Source organism: Meriones unguiculatus, chromosome 3, assembly GCF_030254825.1.
Source record: "Meriones unguiculatus strain TT.TT164.6M chromosome 3, Bangor_MerUng_6.1, whole genome shotgun sequence".
In the NCBI taxonomy this organism is placed as follows: domain Eukaryota; kingdom Metazoa; phylum Chordata; class Mammalia; order Rodentia; family Muridae; genus Meriones; species Meriones unguiculatus.
The window spans coordinates 33,066,269-33,089,045 of NC_083351.1; the positions used below are offsets into that span (position 1 = coordinate 33,066,269).

A 22,777-nucleotide genomic window follows, 5' to 3' on the forward strand; every position below is an offset into this window, starting at 1 on the left:
GGAAGGAATCATTTCCCCTCGCCTTACAGAAGATTTTTTTTTTCTCTTTTGGCCAAAAACTTCCTCCCCATGCTCACTAATTAATTAATCAAAAACAAATCCCAGCTGGACTGTGGTGGCTCGCGTCTTTAATCCAAGCATTCAGGCGGCAGAGGCAGATGGATCTCTGAGTTTGCGTCCACAAAGTGAGTTCCTGGACAGCCAGGTCTAAACAGAGAAAAACCCTGTCTCAAAAAAATCTCTCTCTCTCTCTCTCTCTCTCTCTCTCTCGTTTTGTTTTTACTAATTTATCATTTAATTTCATGCTGATCAAAAATATAAATATGGTTTAAATCCTTTAAAATGTGTTACATTTTATAATGGCCCTGAATATGATATTCTTTAGTAAAATTCTTGTGTCATTAAAAAGAATGTATAGTCTACTACTGTATTGCAGTGTTCTATGACAGTTAGGTAAAACTGGATGGTAGTGTTGTTTAAGTTGTCTGTATACTTATTGATCTTGTTTCCATTTGTTAGTTTACTGATCAATATGGACTAATAGGTATTTATCTTCTAGTTTGAATCTTATTTATTTAAATTGTTACAGCTTTGGTTGTTGATCACTTGATCTTGTTCTCCTCTGATATGTCCCGTCAGTGCTGTTTTGTTTGTTTTTGCTTTGTGGTTGGTTGTGACTCCCTTGCTGTCTAACATTATGAAATGTTCCCTGCTCATCTTTGCTTATTATATCCGTCTTAGAGTCAGGTATTTCTTCAAGACGCTTGAATTCTTTTTGGACGGGAGGGTAGTATTGGAAACCACGACTTGAGTAAGAGCTTTGCTGTTGGAATGCCATCTTTCTCTTAGGCACCCAGAGCTGACAGTTCACATACAGTTTTATTATGTACACTAACTGGTGTATATACACATCTGTAAGTAGTTGTAAGCGAACATCTGTATCCGTCTGAAACATGAGTACATCCTGATGTTTCTAACTCTAACCCACTATTGCACGGATCATTACTGTTTCTTTTCTTGCTGATCGGTATGTAGATTTATATTCCAACCATGAGAAATCTAGCTCCTACCATCTGCCATCCGTATATTTCATTATTCATTTACTGCATACATATGGCAATGCCAGAATTTTTAACCTGAACCCTGTAGGAAACAACTTTGTCAACTTGGATTCAGAACGTCCTTTTTTAATTTTTATTTATTTGTTTTTTATTTCCCACAGGCATTGATATTTTGCCTGTTATGTCTGTGTGAGGGTGTAGGATCTGTAGAACTGGACTCATAGACAGCTATGATCTACCATGTGCGTTTTGGGAATTGAACCCCAGGTTCTCTGGAAGAGCAGTCATAACTTCTGAGCCATCTCTCCAGCCCGTATAGACTTTGTTTCTAAAGTTTCATATGTCACCCGTTTTTCCTTCACTCCTTCAATGACATTGCTTCATGCATTTGTAATGGGGTTAGATTCCTCTTGTCAGTCTGCATTATTTCTTGGGATCTTCTGACATAATGCATAATTTGTTCAAAATTTGCATATCTTACCTGGTTAAGTAGTAACTCAATAGTCCCAGCTACTTGGAAGGCAGGGCAGGAGGATCATTGAAATTCAAAAGTTTTAGGCCACCTTAAGGCAGCTTAGTAAGACACACACACTTCATTTCAAAAATCAAAATTTCAGGTTATGTATGACTCCCAGGCTGAGGCAGAAGGACTGAGAGTTCAGCCTGGACTTCTGTCTTGAAATACCAGTGACTAGCATAAATGAAAGTATAAGATTTGTTCAGAGGTTCTGAATATTTTAGTTACAAAGTTTACAGGGATACATATTGAGAAAATGGTAGTTGAGGAGGTTGACCATGCCTTATAGACCTTCCAGTTTGGAGCACAAGGCATTTCGCAGTATCCTGAATTCCTACCAAAGAACTTCTGTTTACCCTTAAAGTGTGCACTTCTGTTTACCCTTAAAGTGTGCACTTCTGTTTACCCTTAACGTGTGCACTTCTGTTTACCCTTAAAGTGTGCACTTCTGTTTACCCTTAAAGTGTGCACTTCTGTTTACCCTTAAAGTGTGCACTTCTGTTTAGTTTTTTCGGATGTAGTGTGCAAAGATGCATGTACAAGTAACTTTTAGATTAGACATTCTATTGTCTTTAAGACAATCTTTAAGTCTTTGAAATATTGTAACTTGATCTGTTCCTGGGAGGCCAGGAAGAATGTAAATCACAGCTAGAATGCATGTCAAAGAGATACAAGTTGTCACAGGCACCTTGAGAGCAAGAGGGAAAATCTCTGTGCTGTCAACTTTTATAAAGAGTCATAAATTGATAGCTGGCCTGAGAAAATAGTGAAATATACTAGATTAATACTGGAAAAAGGTTTTCTATTAGGAAGTGATACCAGCTCCACCCATCCTCACTCCTCCTTCCCAAAGCAAACCTCAAAAGGATTTCTTTTCCTTTCTCCATCACAGGTAATAGTCCCTTGGACAGCCCCCGGAATTTCTCTCCGAATGCTCCTGCTCACTTTTCCTTTGTTCCTGCCCGTAGGTAAGTTGTTTTGAGACCCTCCTCTGTGACTGACTGGCATATGTGTGCTTTTGTTGTTACTGTTTTGTTTCCCTGGCTCTCCTAGAAGTCACTCAGTAGACCATGCTGGCCTTGAACTCAGAGGGCTGAGTACTGGGGCTTAAGGCATGAACCACTGCCACCTGGCTGCTCTGTGCTTGCTAGATGGCAGAGTGCTCCTTCAAGTCAGCTCCTCCGTGTGGATTGGGTTGCCTTGGACTGCCAGCCATCAAAACTTCTTTCTTTTTCGTCCTCTCCCAGATTGTAACTATCTTGTTCAAGTTTTCCTTTCTAAGTGACTGTGTATTTGCAGCTGAACAGAAACATAGAAGTATATTCATTTTTTTATACTCTTAAACATAAGACATTGGTGCCTAAGAATATATTCCATAACACTGGGCCTTAATAGAGAGTTAGCCTCAGGTGATAGAAGAGAAAATGGACTCTGGTCAGGAAGGATCCAAAGTAACAGTCTTACCTTGTATCCCATCTAGATCCAAGAAGCTGAAACAGCCTAGCATCCCTTCTCAGCTTTCGTTTGAAATTTTTATTCTTCTTGTTCTGTTTTTTTTTTTTAAAAACAGGGTATCACTCTGTGGCCCTGGCTGCCCTAGAACTTACTGTGTAGACTATACAGGTTGCCCTATTCACAGAGGTCCACCTTGTCTCTGCCTCCCAAATGCTAGGATTATAAACCTCAGCTTTGAGTTGGGGTTCCAAGTGTGGGTACAGAAAGACTGTAGAGCTTGGAAGGATTTGCAAGTCCCATTTCTCTCCTGTCAGAAAGTGATACAGTGTTGTTTGTGGCCTCTCCTAGCAGCCCTGACAACTCCACACATGGCTAGAGCACATTAAGTGTCTCCTGGAGAAATCCATGCTGACAGTCTCTTCAAATCTTTTGCCAAGGCTCTCTGTGCACTGTGGCTTTTTTTCAGAACTTTAGAACTCTCTTTTAGCCAAAGCTCAAGTTTGTCTCAATTTAGGGAGGTTATTTGCTTGTTGCTTAGTTTGGAGGTTTTGTTGTTAGAGTTGTCTTTAGTCCGAAGTGGAAAAGCCCATTTAAAATAAATAATAAGGCTCCAATTTGTAACTGTTAATGGCTAGAGAGTATAATAATACATCTTGGAGTTAGAGCAGTTATAATATTAAGACTACTTTCGCTGGGCAGCAGTGGCGCACGCCTTTAATCCTACCACTTGGGAGGCAGAGGCAGGAGCATCTCTATGAGTTTGAGACCAGCCATGACTACAGCTCAAGTTCCATGACAGCCAGGACTATACAGAGAAACCCTGTGTGTGAGTGTCAGGGGGAGGGAGGGGTAAGCTTGTTGCTGGTTGAGGGGACTGCTTTCTTAAAGTTGTAGCAGAGGACTGGAGCTCATTTAACAGAGGACTTTTCTGACATGCACAAAATACCACATAAACAAGGTATAATGATTCACACCTGTAATCCCAATACGTGGAAGGTGGGGGCAGAGGAAAATAAGTTGAAGGTCATCCTCAGCTACATATTGTTTTTGAAGATAGCCTGGTCTACCTGAGATCATATCTCAAAAAATAATAAAATAATTATTTTATTTTATTAAATAAAAAATAATAAAATATTAAATCAAAAATAATAAAAACAAAAAATAAAGCAGAAGGTTGGAGAGTTGGCTCAGTGATTAAGAGCACTTGTTGCAAAAGACCTGGTTTCGATTCCCAGCACCTACAGAGAGGCTCACCACCTCTTCAAGCACCCAGATGCCTGGTGCACAGACACACAGGAAGGCAAAACACTTATACACATAAAATAATAAAGATAAATCAATTTTTTTTTAATTTTTAAAAACAGAAATAAAGCAGAAACGAGATTGATGGGACTAGCACTTATGTTGTAGTAAAAGATAAAAAGTGTTGGGTTATATAATGTTTATTGTCATTTGCTCTCTGATTATTGTGGCGGTGTTATTTAACCTGCTGTCACAAATAATAAGACCCAGACACCTGTTAGATTTTATTGCCATACTTACCTTGGGCCAGGCAGATATTTCTACCTATGTTAGCTCAGTGATCTCAGTTCCTGTCCAGTTGCCTTAATCATCTTTTTCAGGTTACTGTCCATCTACAGTCTTATAAATACTTGCTTAATTTTTGGTGGGTTTTTTGTTGTTGTTGTTGTTTTCCATCCACGCCATTCTTTGAGTTCTTTTTCCTGGATCGCATGGTTTCTTCTTCTCCATGTTAATCTGCAGTGGCATCCTCCTTCCTTCTCTCTACCTGTCTGCCTCTTTCCCATGATTCTCCTGCCCTCAAAAGCCCAGGAACCTTAACCATGCCTACCCCATTCTGCCCTGCCCAGGTACAGGCCATTTAATCAACCAAACAGGCATAATGTCTTAGGCAGGTTACACAACAAGGATAGGTTTATCCAGGCAGCAACCAGATCTTGAGGGCCAGTAGTTAGCATAACAGTGAAGTATCAGAACAACTCCCAACACACTAGTAATCACATTTCCACCAGGAAGGAATGATGTCTAAAACAAACAGGCGAAGAGGGGCTTGATGTCTAACTTTGGTGCTTCTCCTCATTTAGTGGTTGCCTCACTCAAAAAAAAAAAAATCTCATGTGGATTTATTCTGTGAACTCACATATCTCATAACTTCCATCTGGTTAATCAAGGGCTGTGTGTGAACTTAGCATCAGATTAAATATGAGCTGGGACAACAGGACCTGTTAGCAGATCACATAGGTGACATTGGGTCATTCCTATTCAGTCAATAAAGCTTTACTGAGAACAAACCTTGGCCAGGCTCTTAGGGTGCTCAGTTATTCCATGGCGGCACACTTGCCATACACTTAGCTGTTTTGAAACTTCAGTCTTACCAGACAGTTTATGTACTTGTCCTGGTACAAGGAAATTGTGCCCTTAGACCTCATTCTTGTCATTCGTATCTCATCGTAAATGTTCTCTCCTTAGAAAGAGACCTTTTTAACCACACAGTCGGAACGTTCTCTATCAGGTCATCCCATTTTCATCATTAGTACTTTAAATGTGTTGAAAACTGATGCCTGGTAAATAATAAGCCCTTATTGCTTATTGGTCCAGTGAGTGGTTTGTGTAAGAAAATAAGTGAATAAGCAAAGGCATGCATAGTCATAAACTGGAGGCTGGAGGCTCAGCTCAGTGAAGGGCCTGGTTCCATCCTCAACTTTGAAAAAAAAAAAAAGACAGGGAAGACAAAATTATAAACTAATAAATACTTTAAAGGAAAAGAATATGGGGCTGTATGAAAGAAAAGAAAAGGAACAGGGTCCCACTGGGTGAATGCATCCAGCCCATCCGAAGGCTGAGAAGTAGCTGCTGCACTGGGCATGGGACAAAGACACAGCGACTGGTCAAAGCAGAGGGAATGACAGGTGCTGGCGATGCCCTCGTAACTGCTTCATTTAGACTTGAAATCGGGGCTTTGAAGCCTGGTATTAACCAGTGTAATCTAACATGTCTGGGCTAGGGAGTGTGACCTTTGAGCTGTAGTCATGGAGTGTGAGCCCCCAGGCTATCCTTTTGTGGAACATATATGAAAAGTTGCCAGGTGTGTAAAGTAAGGATCCCTTCAGGATCAGATTTGTTTTCATATCACAGAAAAGACAGAATTGATTAAATACTACGGCTAGACCATCTGTGATGCAATTCCACTTCCAACTGCCACACATTCTTGAAGAAAAGGTTTGTCTCTGCTAAGCTATACACAATACTGGGTGTTGACTTGCTCACACTGTTTCCCTTTGGTTCTCATAACATGTCTTTCACTACAGCCATGGCCACAGAGCAGACAGGTAATAAAATGGGTATGATGGGGAGATGGACTGCTCTGCATGGTCAGTCAGTGTATCTTGTGATTTTTGTGTTTGGTAGGAGAACTGGTTGTGATGATTTCTTTTCTGAATGTGGTTGTGAAAATTGAGCCTTTCTATAAAGAAGCCATATAAGATCCCAGTGCTCCCTGTTGGAACTGAGATTCAGAGCTCATGTGTTGGAGGCAGTATTTGCTTATCTGCTGAATAATTTCTAAACTTTCAATCTATGTTCACATATTTCCTCAGTCTCTCAGCGAGATGACCAGAGGAAACAGACACCCAGAGGTTATATTTTATACTGACTTTGGTCCCCGCCCTTCAGTCTACCCAGAGAAGCAGTTGTCTTGCAAGTGGTGTCCTTTTTCATCTAAAGCAGTGGCTCTCAGCCTTCTCAGCGCTGCCACCTTTAATACAGTTCCTCATGGTGTGGTGACCCGACCAATTATTCTCATTGCTACTTTGTAACTGGAATTTTGCTGCTATTATGAATCGTAATGTAAATGCCTGTGGTTTCCAATGGTCTTAGGTTCTTAGGTGCAGCCCCTGTAAAAGGCTCATTCCACCCCAAAAGGGGTTGCAAACCACCGGTTGAGAACCACTGATCTAAAGGATTGAAAATCACCTGTAAAAAAAAAAATTGACGAGGGCATAGGAAATCCATTCCTGAGTTATACTTGACTAATCTTTGCCCAGCTCTTTTCCTGTACTTGAGTGGCTTTCTTATAGATCAAAGAAGAAAGAACATCATGTTTTAGCACCCTGCTGGACAGTGTTTGCCCCAGAGTCTGAGTTCCAGCAGAGTTCTAACTTACCTGAGCTGCTGTCTTGAGTAGCATGAAGCTGCATGTGGCATGGACCCTATCACTTTTTTCCTTTGCAGATCATGCTTGAAAATCTAAATAATGTTGAGGAAGAAGATTTGAAAATGAAAAGCCCTGCCAAGAATTCTTTCTGTTTTCCTCTTTTTTTTTTTTATCTATCCCCAGCTGTAACTAAGATCTTGAACAAATAGGTAAATCTATCAAATTGTCATTGGAGCTTAACTTCTAAAGAATCCTACATTGTTGATGTTTTAAGATTCTGTGAGTCGGGGCTGGAGATGTGGCTTAATGGTTAATAGCACTGGATGCCCTTTCAGAACAGGATTCATTTCCCAGCACCCATATGGCTTTTCTCAACCTCAGTAATTCTGGTCCCTGGGAAGCTGAAGCCCTATTCTGGCCTTCATGGGCACTGCACACATATTGTGCACAAACATACATGCAGGCAAAACACCCATACACATAAAAATAAATAAAAATAAATAAAAAGTATTTAGTGAATAGTAGCAAAGATGTTTTTATTCAACTTCAATTTGAGAAGGATATATCACCAAGCTCCAAAGACAGAATACTTAGCCGGGCACGGTAGCACATGCCTTTAATCTCAGCACTTTGGGAGGCAGAAGCAGGTGAATCTGAGGCTAGCCTGGTCTACAAAGTCAGTCCACGACAGCCAAGGCTACACAGAGAAACACTGTCTCAACAAACAAAAAAGAATACTTTAGGACCAGCAAGATGGCTCAGCAGCTTATGCTCATTGCTGCCAGACCTGACAACAGGAGTTTAATCTCTGGAACCCACGTGGTGGAAGAAGAGAACCAACTCCCAAAAGTCTTTTTTTTTTTTTAATTTTCATATATACACCCCCTTCTAAAGGATCTTTGGTCTTCCGTAGACCAGTGTGTTGACAGTTAGAAAGAAGTAGACACGGAGTGAATATCAGTCAATCGCAAATAATAATAACAGGCTCCCTAGGTTTCATTAGGACCCATAAGCCGTCTTCAACATTTGCCAAAGAATAGCGATAACCTTGTGAAAGAGTAGAGGAGTGAGTGTTGGGTGTTTATAACTTTGGGGGAGGCTTCCTGCTATTTTCAAAAGTATTCCCCTAAAGCTGTCAACACTGGATTCTTTGCTTTACTGTCATAGAAGAAGGTTTCTGAGCCGAAGCTTGTCTGGGATGTGGCATGAAGTATTTTTATGTTCACGTTTATTTATCGGATGTATTGTGCATACACATGCATGCCACTGAGCACAAATTTAGGTCAGAGAACAGTCCATAGGCCTTAGTTATCTCCTTCTATCCTGAGTCCCTGGAATCAAACTCAGCTCGTCAAGCTTGGTGACAAGCACCAAGCTGGTTGATGAGTCATCTCACCACCCATGTAACATATGTTCCCTTTTAAAAAAATGTTGTTGAGGCAAGTTCTCACTTTATAACCCAGGTTAACCTGGAACTTATTTTTGTAGACCAGGCTGCCCTCTAACTCACAGAGAGATCATCCTTCCTCTGCCGCCCTAGTGCTAACATTAAAATGTGCACCACCATGCCCAGCTGCATGCATGCATGTATGTATGTATGTATGTATGTATGTATGTATATGGGCTATCACAATGGTTCAGCAGGTGTAGATGCTTCTTGCCAAGCCTGATGCCCTAAGTTTGATTGATCCCTGGGCCCTACATGGTAAAAAGAAAGAACATTCCTACATATTTCCCTCTTATTTCCGCATACATACTGTGTCACACAGGTGCCCTCAGACATAAATGCACACAAACTAAATTACAATTTTTTTTTAAAGCTTTAAATTTTGTGTGTGTGTGTGTGTGTGTGTGCACAGCTGATGGTCAGAGGGCAACTTCTAGGATCTTCTAGTATACGGGTACTGGGCTCAAACTTAGGTTGTCAGATTTGGTGGCAAACCTCTTTCCCTACAGAGACGTCTGACTGATACTCTCATTCAGAGTCATAGGCTCTGTATTTTGGTAGCTAGCTCTGAAATGAAAATCAGAGTGGGCTCCACACAGCACAGAGGTGTGAGGACTCATGCCACAGAGACAACATGGCCGTGTTGTAAGACACTGAATTAACTGCTTAAAAATGTTAATATACATGAGCAAGCAGGCCCTTAAGCTCAGAGTGTGACCCTATAGGAACTTCACAATACTCCTTTTTTTATGTAGGACTGATGGACGGCGCTGGTCTTTGGCCTCTTTGCCTTCTTCAGGCTATGGAACCAACACTCCTAGCTCCACTGTCTCGGTAAGTAGCCAGGGCTGTAGCCATAAGTGGTGGTTTGAATAGGTATGGCGCTGGCCCGCTCATTTGTTTGAATGCTTGGCCCATGGAAAATGCCACTGGTGAGAGGTGCGGCCTTGCTGGAGGATGGCTGTGAGGTCTCAGAAGCTCGGGCTAGGTCTAGTGGCCCAGTCTTCCATCTGCTGCCTGCAGATCAAGATGCAGAACGCTAAGCTCCACCAGCACCATGTCTGCCTGCACACTGCCACTCCTCCCGCCATGAGGATAGCAGAGTAAACCTCTGATCTGTAAGCCAGCCCCCGTTAAATGTTTTCCTTTGTAAGAGTTGTGGTCATGGTGTCTCTTCACAGCAATAAAACCCTAACTAAGACACCATACCTTCTTCACTCTGCAAGTATTTTCTTACAGATAATTGTTCTCCATCCAATCCTACAAAATGATACTCAGATTTCCTTCCAAACTCAGCGAGGTTTCTTGGTGATAAGAGAGGATTTTTTGAGGAGAAGAGCCTTGATAACTTTCACAGACATAATTCTATTTATAAGGTCTTCAGAAGGATTAGCCAGTTCTCTCCCCAGTTCCTCCTATAGTGAACTCAGGAAAGAACTCTCTCTGGCAGTGAGATCAGGTGGGGGAGCTCATAAGCATGGTTCCCTGTCTCCCTCAACCTTATTTGTAGGATTGCAATAAAGAGTTTATCATTTTTCCATGTCCCAAAGGCTCAGTAGCCTTCATCATTGTTAAAATCTTTTACAAAGGAAGAGTAGTTATATACTGCTTGTTATATCAACAAATGCTGGGCCTGTCTCTAAAGCGTTTCTTTTAGTGAGAGTTTCAGTTTTTATACAGTAGCTTCCTCTGATATGCTCATTGTGTATATGTACAATTGATCCTGAAATGCATCCTCCTCTTTGAGTAACTTTTCATCAAAGCTGGGATGGTAGAGCTGACAAACTTCGTCAGCAAAAGACCAAGTAATGTTTTAGGATTTGCAAACCATAAACTTGCTGACCTCATCCCCATTTCTTTTGTCAGTCTTTTTGTCTTCTGTCCTCCATTTAGCTATAGTCATGAATCACAAACAAGAAAAAATACTTTACTTCTTCCATTGGCCCAGTCACTATTAATCCAGAAGTCTTTGGCAGTTAAGCTTAAAATGTTTCCCTAATAAATACCATCTTAGTCAGAATCCTTCACTCAAACAAGTGGTATTTTGTGAACCCTAAAAGGGAATCACATTTATGTTCCTTTCTGTGTGTATATGTAACACAAGTGTTTCTGATCAGTCAACTTTAGTAGACTCGATCTACATACTCCCCGCACTCACACTTTGAGACAGCATCTCAGCCTCAACGTGTACTCTAGGCTGAGCTCAGATGCATTCAGCCGCAGTCACACACACCTATTGAAATATCAGCTTTGCACACTGGAACTTATATTGCCTACCAGATTCGTATCAGCTGCAGTTGAGTGAGTATTCTTTTTTAAATATTTACTTATTTATTTATTTATTACAATTATTCACATTATATCCCAGCTGCAGCCCCCTCCCTCATCTCCTCTCAGTCCCACCCACCTTCTCTCCTCTCCCCCATGTCCCTTCTGATAGGGGAGGACCTCCTCCCCTTCTGGCTGACCCTAGCCTATCAGGTCTCATCAGGACTGGCTAGATCATCTTCCTCTGTGGCCTGGCAAGGCTGCATCCCCCAGGGGGAGGTGATCAGAGAGCCAGTCACTGAGTTCATGTCAGAGACAGCCCCTGCTCCCATTAGTGGGGAACCCACTTGGAAATTGAACAAGCCTATGGGAATCCTGAGTGAGGTATCCCAGAAGCAGAAAGATACATATGGTATATACTCACTTATAAGTGGATATTAGACATATGATATAGGATAAACTTATCAAAATCTATAGTCCTAAAGAAGCTAAACAACGAGGACCCTAGGGAAGAGGCTGAAACCTCACTTAGAAGTGCAAACAGGATAGACATCGGCAGTAGGAAAAGACAAGGAACAGGATAGGAGCCTTCCGCAGGGGGCCTCTGAAAGACTACCAACAGGCTATCGAAGGAGATACTGAGACTCATAGCCAAACTTTGGGCAGAGTGCAAGAAACCTATGGAAGAAGAGGAAATTAGAAAAACCGGGAGGGGCAGGAACTCCACAAGGAGACCAACAGAGTGAGTATTCTATTTGCAGCTTAGGTACAAATCAATCAAAACCCTATGAAAACCACCCTAACGACTCCTTGCATCAGGGGCTGGAGAGATGGCTCAGGCCTTTAGAGCACTTAACTGCGCTTGCAGAGGATCTGGGTTCAATTTTTAGAGCTCACATGGCAGTTCACAACTCACTGTAATTCCAATTTCCAAGGGATCCAACACGCTCTTCTGACTTCTGTGAGCTCATGAATATCTGTGGTGCCTATATAAGAACTTTATAACATTATATGTATAGCATTATAACATTCCATAAGAGAAGCTTGTCCTATTGGCACAGACAGAGCTCATTTCTCAGTTGATGATCCTACAACAGTGGTTCCATCCATTGATATTGAAGTGCTAGTACTAAATAGATTTAGGTAGTTGAACCTCAAGCCCTTAATTGATTGATACATGAAAGTTGGGCCAGTGATGTCTAACTTCCCTATCTCTGGGCAGGTAAAGGAAGAGCACTGGAGTCCTGAAATGTGGTTTGCCACAGAGTGGTTTCATCTGTGGGATTCCCACCAGAGCACCAGCTTTCTCGACCTCAGATTGTCTGCTGTGAATAGTGGCTCCTTCTCAGAAATTCTTAAGTTTTAAGCCCTGTTGAAAACTTGAGATTGCTTTTCATAATAGATCTAATGTTTAAGTCTAGATCTAAAAGCAGTTTTTCTTCCTGCTGGATTTTCTTGCCTTGTAGTATCCCTGACATCCCACTACAATCTTCCTAACCTCAGCAAAACGGTTTCTCCTCTGGATAACAAACAACTAAAAAAGAAAACATTGGTGAGCTATCCCCAGCATAGTGCTCTCAGGGCTATAAAAGGGAAGAGAAAGCGATGCCCTTGCACCTGAACATACCTGGAATATTTACAGAGCTAGGAAGCATGGTTGATTGACTGCTATTTCAACTAGCTAGAAGCTTTATTGAATGAAGGCAAAGAGTTTATGTTGAAGAATTTGCTTTTTACCTACTCAACTTGTCGACTGGTTGCTGAGATCTGAACTCTTGACTTTATGATAGTGTTGGAAGCACTCTTAACCAGATCCCTTCATGTGTCTTTACTGCTGGGGGGTTTGTTTATGTTTTCTAGTCATCATGTTCCTCACAAGAAAAGCTTCATCAGTTGCCTTTCCAGCCTACAGCTGATGAACTACACTTCCTGACAAAGCATTTTAGCACAGAGAATGTACCTGATGAGGAGGGACGGCAGTCCCCAGCCATGCGTCCCCGTTCCCGCAGCCTCAGGTAAGGAGTGTTCCAACCTACTGCCCGAGTGCCTGTGGGCCCAGCTTATGTGCAGGGCTCAGCACATACGTCCTGTAAAGAGCTGAGATGGTAAATGCTTTAAGTTTTGCAGTCAACTCATTTCTGTCACAGCTGTGTCACTGTACTGTTGCAGAACAGTTTACTTCCTTGGCTAGCTTCCTTGGAATGTTTATGTACAAAAAAGATATATAGAACGTAATTTGCTGACTCCTGGTCAAACACAACCAAAGCTTGAGTGAGTCAAGTACAATAACATTCAACGGTTTTGGCTTCGGGTAGTTGGCTCTTTTTTCCCTCCAGACTCCATTCAGTAAAGGAGATTCATGATACTATCAGTTGTGAAAATGAACATAGCTTTAATGACTAAGTTCTCCTTTCTTTGAGTTTCTGGAAAAGGATGAATTAGCTAAAGTATAGATTGGAATTCCAGAGGAGCTGTACCTCCCAGGAAGAATCCCATCAGGTAATTTTGGCACTGTGGGAGTGGCAGGGAGTCATTGGCCAGTGCTCAGAGACGCAATTCAGAATCACAAATTGATGAAAATGTAACTGGGGGGTTCGATACAACGGATCAAGAATGCAGTAGAAATGTGGATCCCAGGGATTTTCTTGATTTCATAAAGGAACACCTGAATTGTGGTGGTCTCATAATTCTCTTGAACTATGGGTACCCTTTGTTATTTTTTATTTTATTTTTTTAAATTTCTTTTGTATACAGTGTTGTGTGCCTGCATGCCAGAAGAGGGCACTGGATCTCATTATAGATGGGTGTGAGCCACCATGTGGTTGCTGGGAGTTAAACTCAGGACCTCTGGAAGAGCAGCCAGTGCTCTTAACCTCTGAGCCATCTCTCCAGCCCCCACTATGGGTACCTTTTAAGCCAGTTGAGGTTGTGAGGGTCATACTGACATTCAGGGAAGTCCCTAAACAAAGCAAGGCCAGAGGATAGTTCTAAACCTAACCCAGCTGACAGCTGAAATCATGAATCTGGGCACTAAACTTAGTATTTAACTGTTTGACTCAAGAATTGAATTGTTTAAGAAGATGTGATCATTATGTGCTAAATGGAAAGGTACGGATTACTATGGAAAATAATTAAAAGGCTGAAAAATTACTGTCTACCTTCAGTAAAAGATCTAGACTTAGAACTCATTACAGCTTTTGTATCCTTTAGGTGACAATGAAGGTAGCCCATTTGCTGTAGCTCGTTTTAGAAATGAAAATAGATATATACAGTCTTTCTTTGGTTGCTTATTTGATTTGCTTTGTAGGACATGTTGGGATATACCATATCACACTAACCAAAGCTATAAGAACAGGAAGTCATTTTCTGGAAAAGGTTATCCTAGAGAAGCCAGTGGTGGATTGACTGCTGAGTAAAACTCCTCCCCTCCCCCCTTTCTCACCCATGGCAGAGAGCTGTGTGAAAGTTACACTTCTTGCAAGAGGATAGCCTGTTTCCACATAGCACCATTTTAAAACTATCAACAAATGTGCTTGGAGCTCTAAGAAAAAAAGAAAGCCTGAATCTTAGCTTTCATAAATGTAGGAATATGTGAGATACTGAAGACAGTTGGGGCTCAGGCACTCAAAGGATGGCCATATTTCTCGTTGATATTTTTCCATGGCATTAAAATAACATGGTTGTTTCTCTTTTATTCAGTCCTGGACGGTCCCCAGTTTCCTTTGACAGTGAAATAATAATGATGAATCATGTGTACAAAGAAAGATTCCCAAAGGTAAGGATTTATTTTAAAGGAGAAAATAGTATCCAAGGATGAGTACTTGTAGCCTGCTGAGTGGGAAGACTCCAGAGCACAAAGTAACCAAAAAGAATACCTCCTTTAAAAGCATTTAGATGGGCAGGGGGGAGAGAAGCGCAGGTCTTTACTTGCAAAACTTGTTTCTCAACTCCAGAGCAAGAGGTAAGTGGAGGAGAATGTCACATCTAATGTTAAAGAAAAAGAAAGAAACCAGGCCTGGATTTTTACTGTGCACATTGCATTTGTGACTCCAGGTTGTTCCCAGCCTCCCTCTCTTCCCTTGACAGGATTTACCCTCTGGTCATACCTTCTTTTAATACAGATTTCTTAAGTAGCACCCCAGAATATGCACAGCCAGAGGGGTGCTAAGCTGGTAGAAGAAGTTAAGAGAAATCGGGAAAGAAGCAGGAGCCCTAGAATTGCTTGCTAACATTTATGATTGCAGTTTCAAACTGGGAAGAAAGATTGGTGCTATCCTAAAAGAGCTGGGAAATAGTTCCTTTGTCCAAAGGAACCAGGACAGCACTTCACCTGTTTCCCCCTATCCTTCCATTTGCCTCCTTTGTTTTTTTTTTTAAATTTGCATATTTGTGTTTATTTGTTGTGGAAGGTTTTGTTTGCCCATTTTGACTTTTGAGTCAGTCTTACTTTGTAGGGGTAACTGTTATGGAACTTGATACATAATCTAGGTACAGCATCAAACTCAATCCTTTCCCAGCCTTGTGAATGCTGAGATTAGGTAGAAGCCTGTCACTACAAGTGTGAGTTTGCATTTCTTACCAAGAGGCATCTGTTGTGCATTCATACTTGGCCTTCTGAAGATAGGCTATTCCTGCAGAAAGCAAATCAGAGTTCTATAGAGTAACAGAATGTACAGAATGAACCTCACTGTATGGAAAAGGGATTTATGAGAATGACTTACAGGCTGTGACGCAGCTAATCCAACAATGGCTGCATATGATAAGCAAATCAGAGTACTTGTTCAGTCCATGAAGTTGGTTGTCCTAGCTCGTCTTCCATATACGCTAGAATCCCAAAGAACTAGGCTTACAGTGAAGGAATGGACTTGCTACCAAGGGCAAGAAAAAGCAGGCAAAAAGTGATGTCTTTAACTGAATTTTCCAGCAGAAGACTAGATTTAGAGGCCCAGATTAGAAGTGGGTCTTTTTACTTCAGAAGATCTGGAATAAAGATCTTCAGAGATAAACTCAGATCCAGTTTTGAAGTAGATCTTCCCACTTCAAATGATTTAATTAATCAAAAATTTCTCACAGGTGTGCCCACCTATTTTAGAGTTTTAATTCTAGATGTAGTCAAGATAGCCATCAGAAGCCCTTTCTGAGAGAGGAAAGGCTGAGGTATGAGGCCTCCTTCATCCCCTGTCTGTCCAGGCCTTTCTGAATTGTCTGTCTGTATCTATATGGGGTATGTAACTGCTGTTCTCAGAGGTCCTTCCTGAAACTGTATAGTCTTTTGCATACACATGAAAGCTGAGGAAGATGACAAAAATGCTTTGTGCTTTTCATTAATGACATACCATAGTGGAGCCTTGTAACAAGGACCTTACATTCATCTCTGCCCCATTTATTAGTTGTAATATTCTAGACAGATTATTTAACTTCTTTGAGCTTCATCGGCAACTCCTAATAATAGAATCCTATTAGAGTCTGTCTCATATGAGGATCAGTGAACACTGGTTTTCTAACAGGATACATAGGAAGTATTCAGTAACTATTAACTCTGTTTAATCTTTTTTCCCTGGCCTTCCTCCACTTCATAGCCTTGAAGTAGATACAAGAATAAGAGCAAAGAAAAGGCAGGGAAATTACTAGGAAGTCATGTTGTACTGTATAATGACATTCCAGAGTGTACAGTATTGAGAATTGTATCTTGCCTGTAGAGAGCTATGTTTTAACACCTAGCACTGTGTGTTGGGATTTATAGGTATTTCTTTGTCCTTCATCTGCGATAGGCTTTAGAGAAAATTTGTTAAGACTTCTTCCCTTCCTTCCCTCCCTGCTGCTCTCATTTCTTTTTTAAAAATCTCTCTGTACATATACCACACATAAACATACTTTTGTGTCAACATATTGGGAATCAGAAATCATCACCCGGTGACAAAGGAGTCGAAGTCTAAGAGAAGCAGTTCTTAACTTGTTCACTAGTGTATGTGTGTCATTTTCACGTGGCTGCACAGTTAGAGGCCCAAGAGAGCTCTGAGCTTGATCTCTATTCTGCTCTTCTGGAGATCTAGGCCAGGGTCATGTTGCAATCCAAAAAAACCCTCCATCCCGACCTAGCTTCCGAGACCAGGTAGATTTATACCTTTGGTACATATTTGAGCACCTGTTGTAATCAGCTTGAACTTACATTAAATATGAGAATCCTGTGATGATGAAACTGTCTGACTTTCCAGAATTTCTTATCCATAGAAAGATTCAGAAACCAGTATCATCTTTGTATTGACTTGTCCAGTCAGCTTACCAAGTCAGACACACAGAGGAAGGAGAACCTTTGTTTCTCAGGACTTGCCTGAGGATTCCTGATGCGTGGGTGAGATGAGGAGCAATAGGAACGTGTAAGGAAGGCCACCCCCAGAGAATGGTGCAACAAAGACAATGGCATGTAATATGGCCAGTAAGAGACTAGCAACCCTTATATGTCTGCAGAACCAAAAAGCTTGCACTATAGGATATGGCAAAAAGGTGATAGAGGACTTTGAATCTGGTCTTGGGGCTGTCTGGCTTAACTAAAGAGATCCCTTTTTGTCTTCAGTCATTAGGTTTCCCGGTGTAACACGAGGAAGTCAGACACATAGAGAGCTCATCCATCAGAATTTGCTGCAGCTAAGCTGGGACTGAAAAAGAATTATTAACTTTTCTTTTATTCCCAGGCCACTGCACAAATGGAAGAGCGACTAGCCGAATTCATTTCCTGTAACACTCCAGATAACGTGTTGCCCCTGGCGGATGGAGCGCTCAGCTTTATTCATCATCAGGTGATTGAGATGGCTCGAGACTGCCTGGATAAATCTCGGAGTGGCCTCATCACATCACACTATTTCTACGAACTTCAAGAGAATTTGGAAAAGCTTCTGCAAGATGTAAGTGTCTTGGCGAAGGACTGATGAAACTTCCACAAGGCAACTCAGAAGTTAACCGTGATCCCACTCTGCCCAGCTGCTGGCCACCGCCAGCTCTCCTTGCTAGATTTAGTGCTGAGGAGCTGATATTCCTCTCCATCACTAAGAGAAGCCTGCTGGGTTTCAGAGGAGCTCAGTTCTATGAGTGGTTTTCTAGAACCAACACTATATTTCCAATATCGGTAGTAATAATTCTACATTGGTATTATCCATAGGTATTTGACTTTTCACTGAAATCAGATAGTGTAGCAGAGGTTGATTTAATGTGATGGCTCATGCCTTGAATCATAGCTCTTGGGAGGCTGCGGCAGATCCCAGTGAATTCTAAGCCAGTCTGGTCTACATACTGAGTGCCAGGCCAGCCTGAGACCCTGTCTCAGATAGATAGATAGATAGATAGATAGATAGATAGATAGACAGACAGACAGACAGATAGATTTATACAGTATGCAGTAGTGGATATATGAACTGTCTCTGCTGAAAACCACTTACTTAAGCACAGCTTTCTAACTATCCTCAACCCAGGTGAAACAAGAGTAGGGCTTATCTGATGAATGTGTTCATTACTAGGTGTTTCATTGACATGGTGATACCCTCTAAAGATGAGATCGTCTCCAGTATAAAAAGTGTCTGGGAGGAACTGAAATGATGGCTCAGCAGTTAAGAGCATTGGCTGCTTTTACAGAGGACGCAAGTTCAACTCCCAGCACCCACATGGTGGTTCACAACAGTTTATAAGTATCACTCCAAGGGATTCAACAACCTCTTTTGACTTCCCTGGGCACGTGGTACACACAGAACACATACATACATACGTACGTACGTACGTACAAACATACATGCATACATACTTTCATACAGGCAAGACCCTCATACACATAAAAAGAAATAACTAAACTTCACATCTCTGAGAAGGCTGGAGAGATGGTGTGGTGGTTAAGAGAGTGCAGAGGACTAGTTTAGTTCCCAGCAACCACAACTGCCTGTGACTTCAGCTCCACCTTACATGACACCCCCTTCTGGACTCTGCAGGAACCTACATTCATGTCCACATACACATAAGCTTGTAAAATGGGAAAAAAAATAAAAATTCTGAAGTCTCTGGGAAACAATTGAAAAATAATCTAGAGATGGCAAAAAACAAAGCATACACTAAATCCTTAAGCACTGCCTTTCTCGAGTTCTCATTCCCTTTGCTGTCTGTCGGCTCAGGGCAGGTGAAGTGATGCTTCTCACTCAGCTGATACCGTGAACACATTTGAGGAAAGAGATTCTCCAAGGTGCTTCATGTCACTTCAGTAGCCCAGAACCCTGTCTCCTCTAGACTCCCCTCAGGGTAGTATTGATGGGTTAGGGTTTAGAGCTAATGATCAAACAGGGCTTTGGTGTAGGTCTAGAAAGAGCAGGGAATTTCAGGAAAGAGTTTATCTAGAGACAGATGATTTAACCTAATGATTGCTTATCACTTTTAAATACTAGAAGACTAACAGATCGGTCTTTATACCTTAAAGATAAAACTCAGTAGGCAGTAGTTACAGTGAGAAAGTTATCTTTAAAGATGTTAAAATATTAATTCTATCTGTAAAAAGTTCTTTCTCTGGTTTTAAAATGAATACTTATATATAAATGTTATATAAGAACAACTTGAGAGTGCCAAATCCCTATGAAAAGCAGCTGTTTGAGTTCAAAAATGAAGTTCTGGTGCTGCCATCAAGGCTGACAGCCTGAGTTTGATCCCCTGGACCTACACAGTGGAAGGAGCCCCCTCCATGTGCATACCACGGCCCAAGCATGTCCACACACACACAATGGGTCGCTAGAAATGAACTCGCCTAGTGTGTCTGAGCCTCTGGTGCCCGTTAGCGCTAGGGGTGCACATCTCTAACCAAGAACATTGCCGGATATGTGGCACGCACCTATGACACCAGAACCTGGGAGACCGAGGCCTGCCTTGGCTAGGCTACATGGCAAGACTTTATCTTTAAGAGAAGAGAGGGTGCCACGGGGCTGGGGAGATGGCAGTCAATAAAGTGGCTGCCACATTAGCATGAGGACCTGATGAGTTTGGATCCCTGCTTCCCATGTCATAAGCCAGATGTGGCAACCTGTTTCCATAACCCCTTAGAGGAGGGAGGGGACCCATGTTGCTCACAGGCTAGCCAGCATAGCCAATCAGTGAATGACAGGTTCACTGAGAGACGCTGTCTTATTAAAAATAAGTTTGAAGCTGAACCTGGAATGGGCATGGGAGAGCTTGCCCTGGGGGCATATGCTGTTGACTATGCAGCATATAAGTTCATACTTTTTCCTGTAGTCCACTCTATGCAGTCTGGTCCTGTTTAACCCAACCACATTTGGATAATTGTTTAAGCAACCTTTCTTTTCTGTGTAGGCTCATGAGCGCTCAGAAAGCTCGGATGTAGCCTTTGTGATACAGCTGGTAAAAAAGTTGATGATTGTCATTGCCCGCCCAGCTCGACTCCTGGAATGCCTGGTGAGTCAGTATGGAAGGTTGGGTGTGTAGGTGCGATTAGGGATGTAGAGGAAGTATCTTACCAAAACTGGCGGTACCATTAACGTTTCTCTTGGTAAATTGTTTATTTAAATATGATTTACAAGCACTTGGGGGACTGGTGGTAATAAATATTAGTCTGCCTACCCCTTGTTAAATCAGTCCCCCAGTCATGGGAACCTTAAGGGGGCAAAGAGCAGAAAAGGAGCCTAGGCCAGTTTAGTTTCCATGAGTTCTTCATTAGTCTTTCAGTTACACATTACTAAATACCTACCTTACATTGGACACTCAGGGTCCTAATCTGAAAAGCGCCCTGTGCCCTAAGCAAGTGTAGAGCATGGAGATGTGTGAATGACACAACTGGTCAGCACAGGGTGCGATGGGAGCCTGGTGAAGGAAGTGATTTTACTCTTGGAATGAACATGAGTGAAAAGTTCCTGCAGTTTATTCTGTGGCTTGGAAGTTGAGTGCAAATTGGCTAGTGAGGGCCATAAACACAGTAGTGTGTTTAAAAAAGTGAGAGCGAAGCTGGGTGGTAAACTCTGCAAGATCATGGAGAAAGTGAGGCCATTTGGAGCTGCCTAAAAAGTTAGGCTAGAATGTGACACAGTCAGATATACTTTGTTATTTGAGACAAGATCTGAGGTAACCCCAACTGGCCTCATATTCGCTATGTAGCTGAGACTGGCTTTGAACTCTTGGTCCTATCTCTACCCCCCAAGTACTAAGATTATAAGCATGTATCCTCATCTAGCTTCTAGATAAACTTTTTTTTATTAATTTACATAAAATACATACCTTTGACGTATGCAGTCCATTGTGTTTTAACAAATACTAAAATATAACTGTATACTCACTGCCATGGTTAAGATAATATTTCTCTTCAAAAAGGTCACTATGCTTCTTTGTGATAGTCATCTTCTCCTCCTCCTCCTCCTCCTCCTCCTCCTTCTCCTCCTTCTCCTTCCTTTCTCCTCCATGTCCTCCTCGTAGTCCTCCTCCTCTTCTCCTCCTTGTCCTCCTTTTCCTCCCCCTCCTCTTCTTCTTCATCATTTTCCCAGACAACTCTTCCCTTGCTTTTGCTGTTGCTGCCTTAGCCTTTGTACTAATGCAGTATGTTCTGGCTTCTTTCACTCCATTATAATTTTGGTTCTTAGATTTATTCACCAATACATTTATTTCTTAGTAAATGCACCATCAAATTTATGCTTGCCTAGCATGTGCAAGGCCTTAAAGGTATTTAATTCCCAGCACTGCAGAAAGGAAGGAGGGAAGGGGGAGAGAGGAAAGGAGAAAGAAGGAAGGCAGTAGAAGGGGGGGCGACAAACTACTTTGGCTTCAACATGGGTGCTGAATCGACCGAGAGTGTGAGATGAACCAGGGAAATCAGCACAGGGACCTTAAAGCAATTGTGAGGACGACAGGCAGAGCCAGACCATAGTAGGAATAAAGAAGTAGGTTAGAGAATTGTTTATGAGGTAGATGTTCTGATCAGGTGGAGACTGAGAAAGAGCAGGAAGTAGAAGGGACTGTAGGTCTTAGATTTTTATTTTGGTTGTAATAATGTAGTCCCCAAATAGAGCAGAGAGAATGAAGACAAGTATAAAGCAAAGGCTACAGATCCATTCCTCTTTGTAAAGAGTGTGAAGTCTGATCCAGGCATAGCAGTGCACACCTTTAATCCCCATACTCAGGAGGCAGGGGCAGGAGGATATCTGTGAGTTCAGGATGAGCCTGGTCCACATAGTAAGTTCTAGGACAGCCAGGGCTATGTAGAAAGTCCCTGTTCCACCCTCCAAAAAAACATGTGTTCTGTAGTAAAGTGCAGGCTTGCAGCCAGGAGGGTTTGCATACTGGATTTCTACTTCTTCCTACCTCTGTGACCATGAACAAGTCAGTGACAGGTCAGCATATCCATGTACGCCTTCATTTCCTCTCTGAAGTCACAAAGAATTGATAGTGTAGCCCGGGGTATGACGTAGGTACCCAAAAGTGAGTTCCTTGTTATATGCAAACCATGTTTTAGCAGCGTTAGCACTCTAGACCTTGCACATAAGAAGTGTTCAGTAATATTTGAAGGTGTGTACACTGCTGAGGCTGTGGCCCAGAGTTCTTGTGAGCTGTGGTTGAGTATGTATCAGCAGTGCTCCAGGCTGATCACTTGAACATTACCTCACAGTGCCACCTGGCTAAAAGAAGCTGACTTGGAAACAGGTGAATAGGCTAACCTGTCTTGAAGCACAGTCTTGTGCTTATTACTAGGAAGACTGTACTATGCTTAGGAAGTCATCTGAAGGTGATCTATAAGCCAGCTTTGTTCCATGATCTGTAAAGCATGTTTCTGGATGTTTAAGGACCAGGGACTACCATCACAAAGAAGATCAATTTCTTTCCCATGGTAA

At 41.9% G+C, this 22,777-nt stretch overlaps 1 protein-coding gene across 11 annotated transcripts in view; it reads left to right on the top strand.

The window, feature by feature from the left end:
* Positions 1–22,777, top strand: part of Mast2 (microtubule associated serine/threonine kinase 2) — a 157,752-nt gene that overhangs the window by 118,741 nt on the left and 16,234 nt on the right. For 8 of the 11 annotated variants that reach the window (XM_060379797.1, XM_060379799.1, XM_060379788.1 and 5 more), the window contains 7 exons: positions 2,471–2,546; positions 6,363–6,383; positions 9,410–9,488; positions 12,783–12,937; positions 14,622–14,697; positions 17,615–17,824; positions 20,256–20,357. In XM_060379797.1, the coding sequence (XP_060235780.1) occupies positions 2,471–2,546; positions 6,363–6,383; positions 9,410–9,488; positions 12,783–12,937; positions 14,622–14,697; positions 17,615–17,824; positions 20,256–20,357 (719 nt within the window). The remainder of the gene's footprint in view (positions 1–2,470; positions 2,547–6,362; positions 6,384–9,409; positions 9,489–12,782; positions 12,938–14,621; positions 14,698–17,614; positions 17,825–20,255; positions 20,358–22,777) is intronic. The other 3 variants (XM_060379790.1, XM_060379792.1, XM_060379794.1) reach the window with 1 other exon arrangement.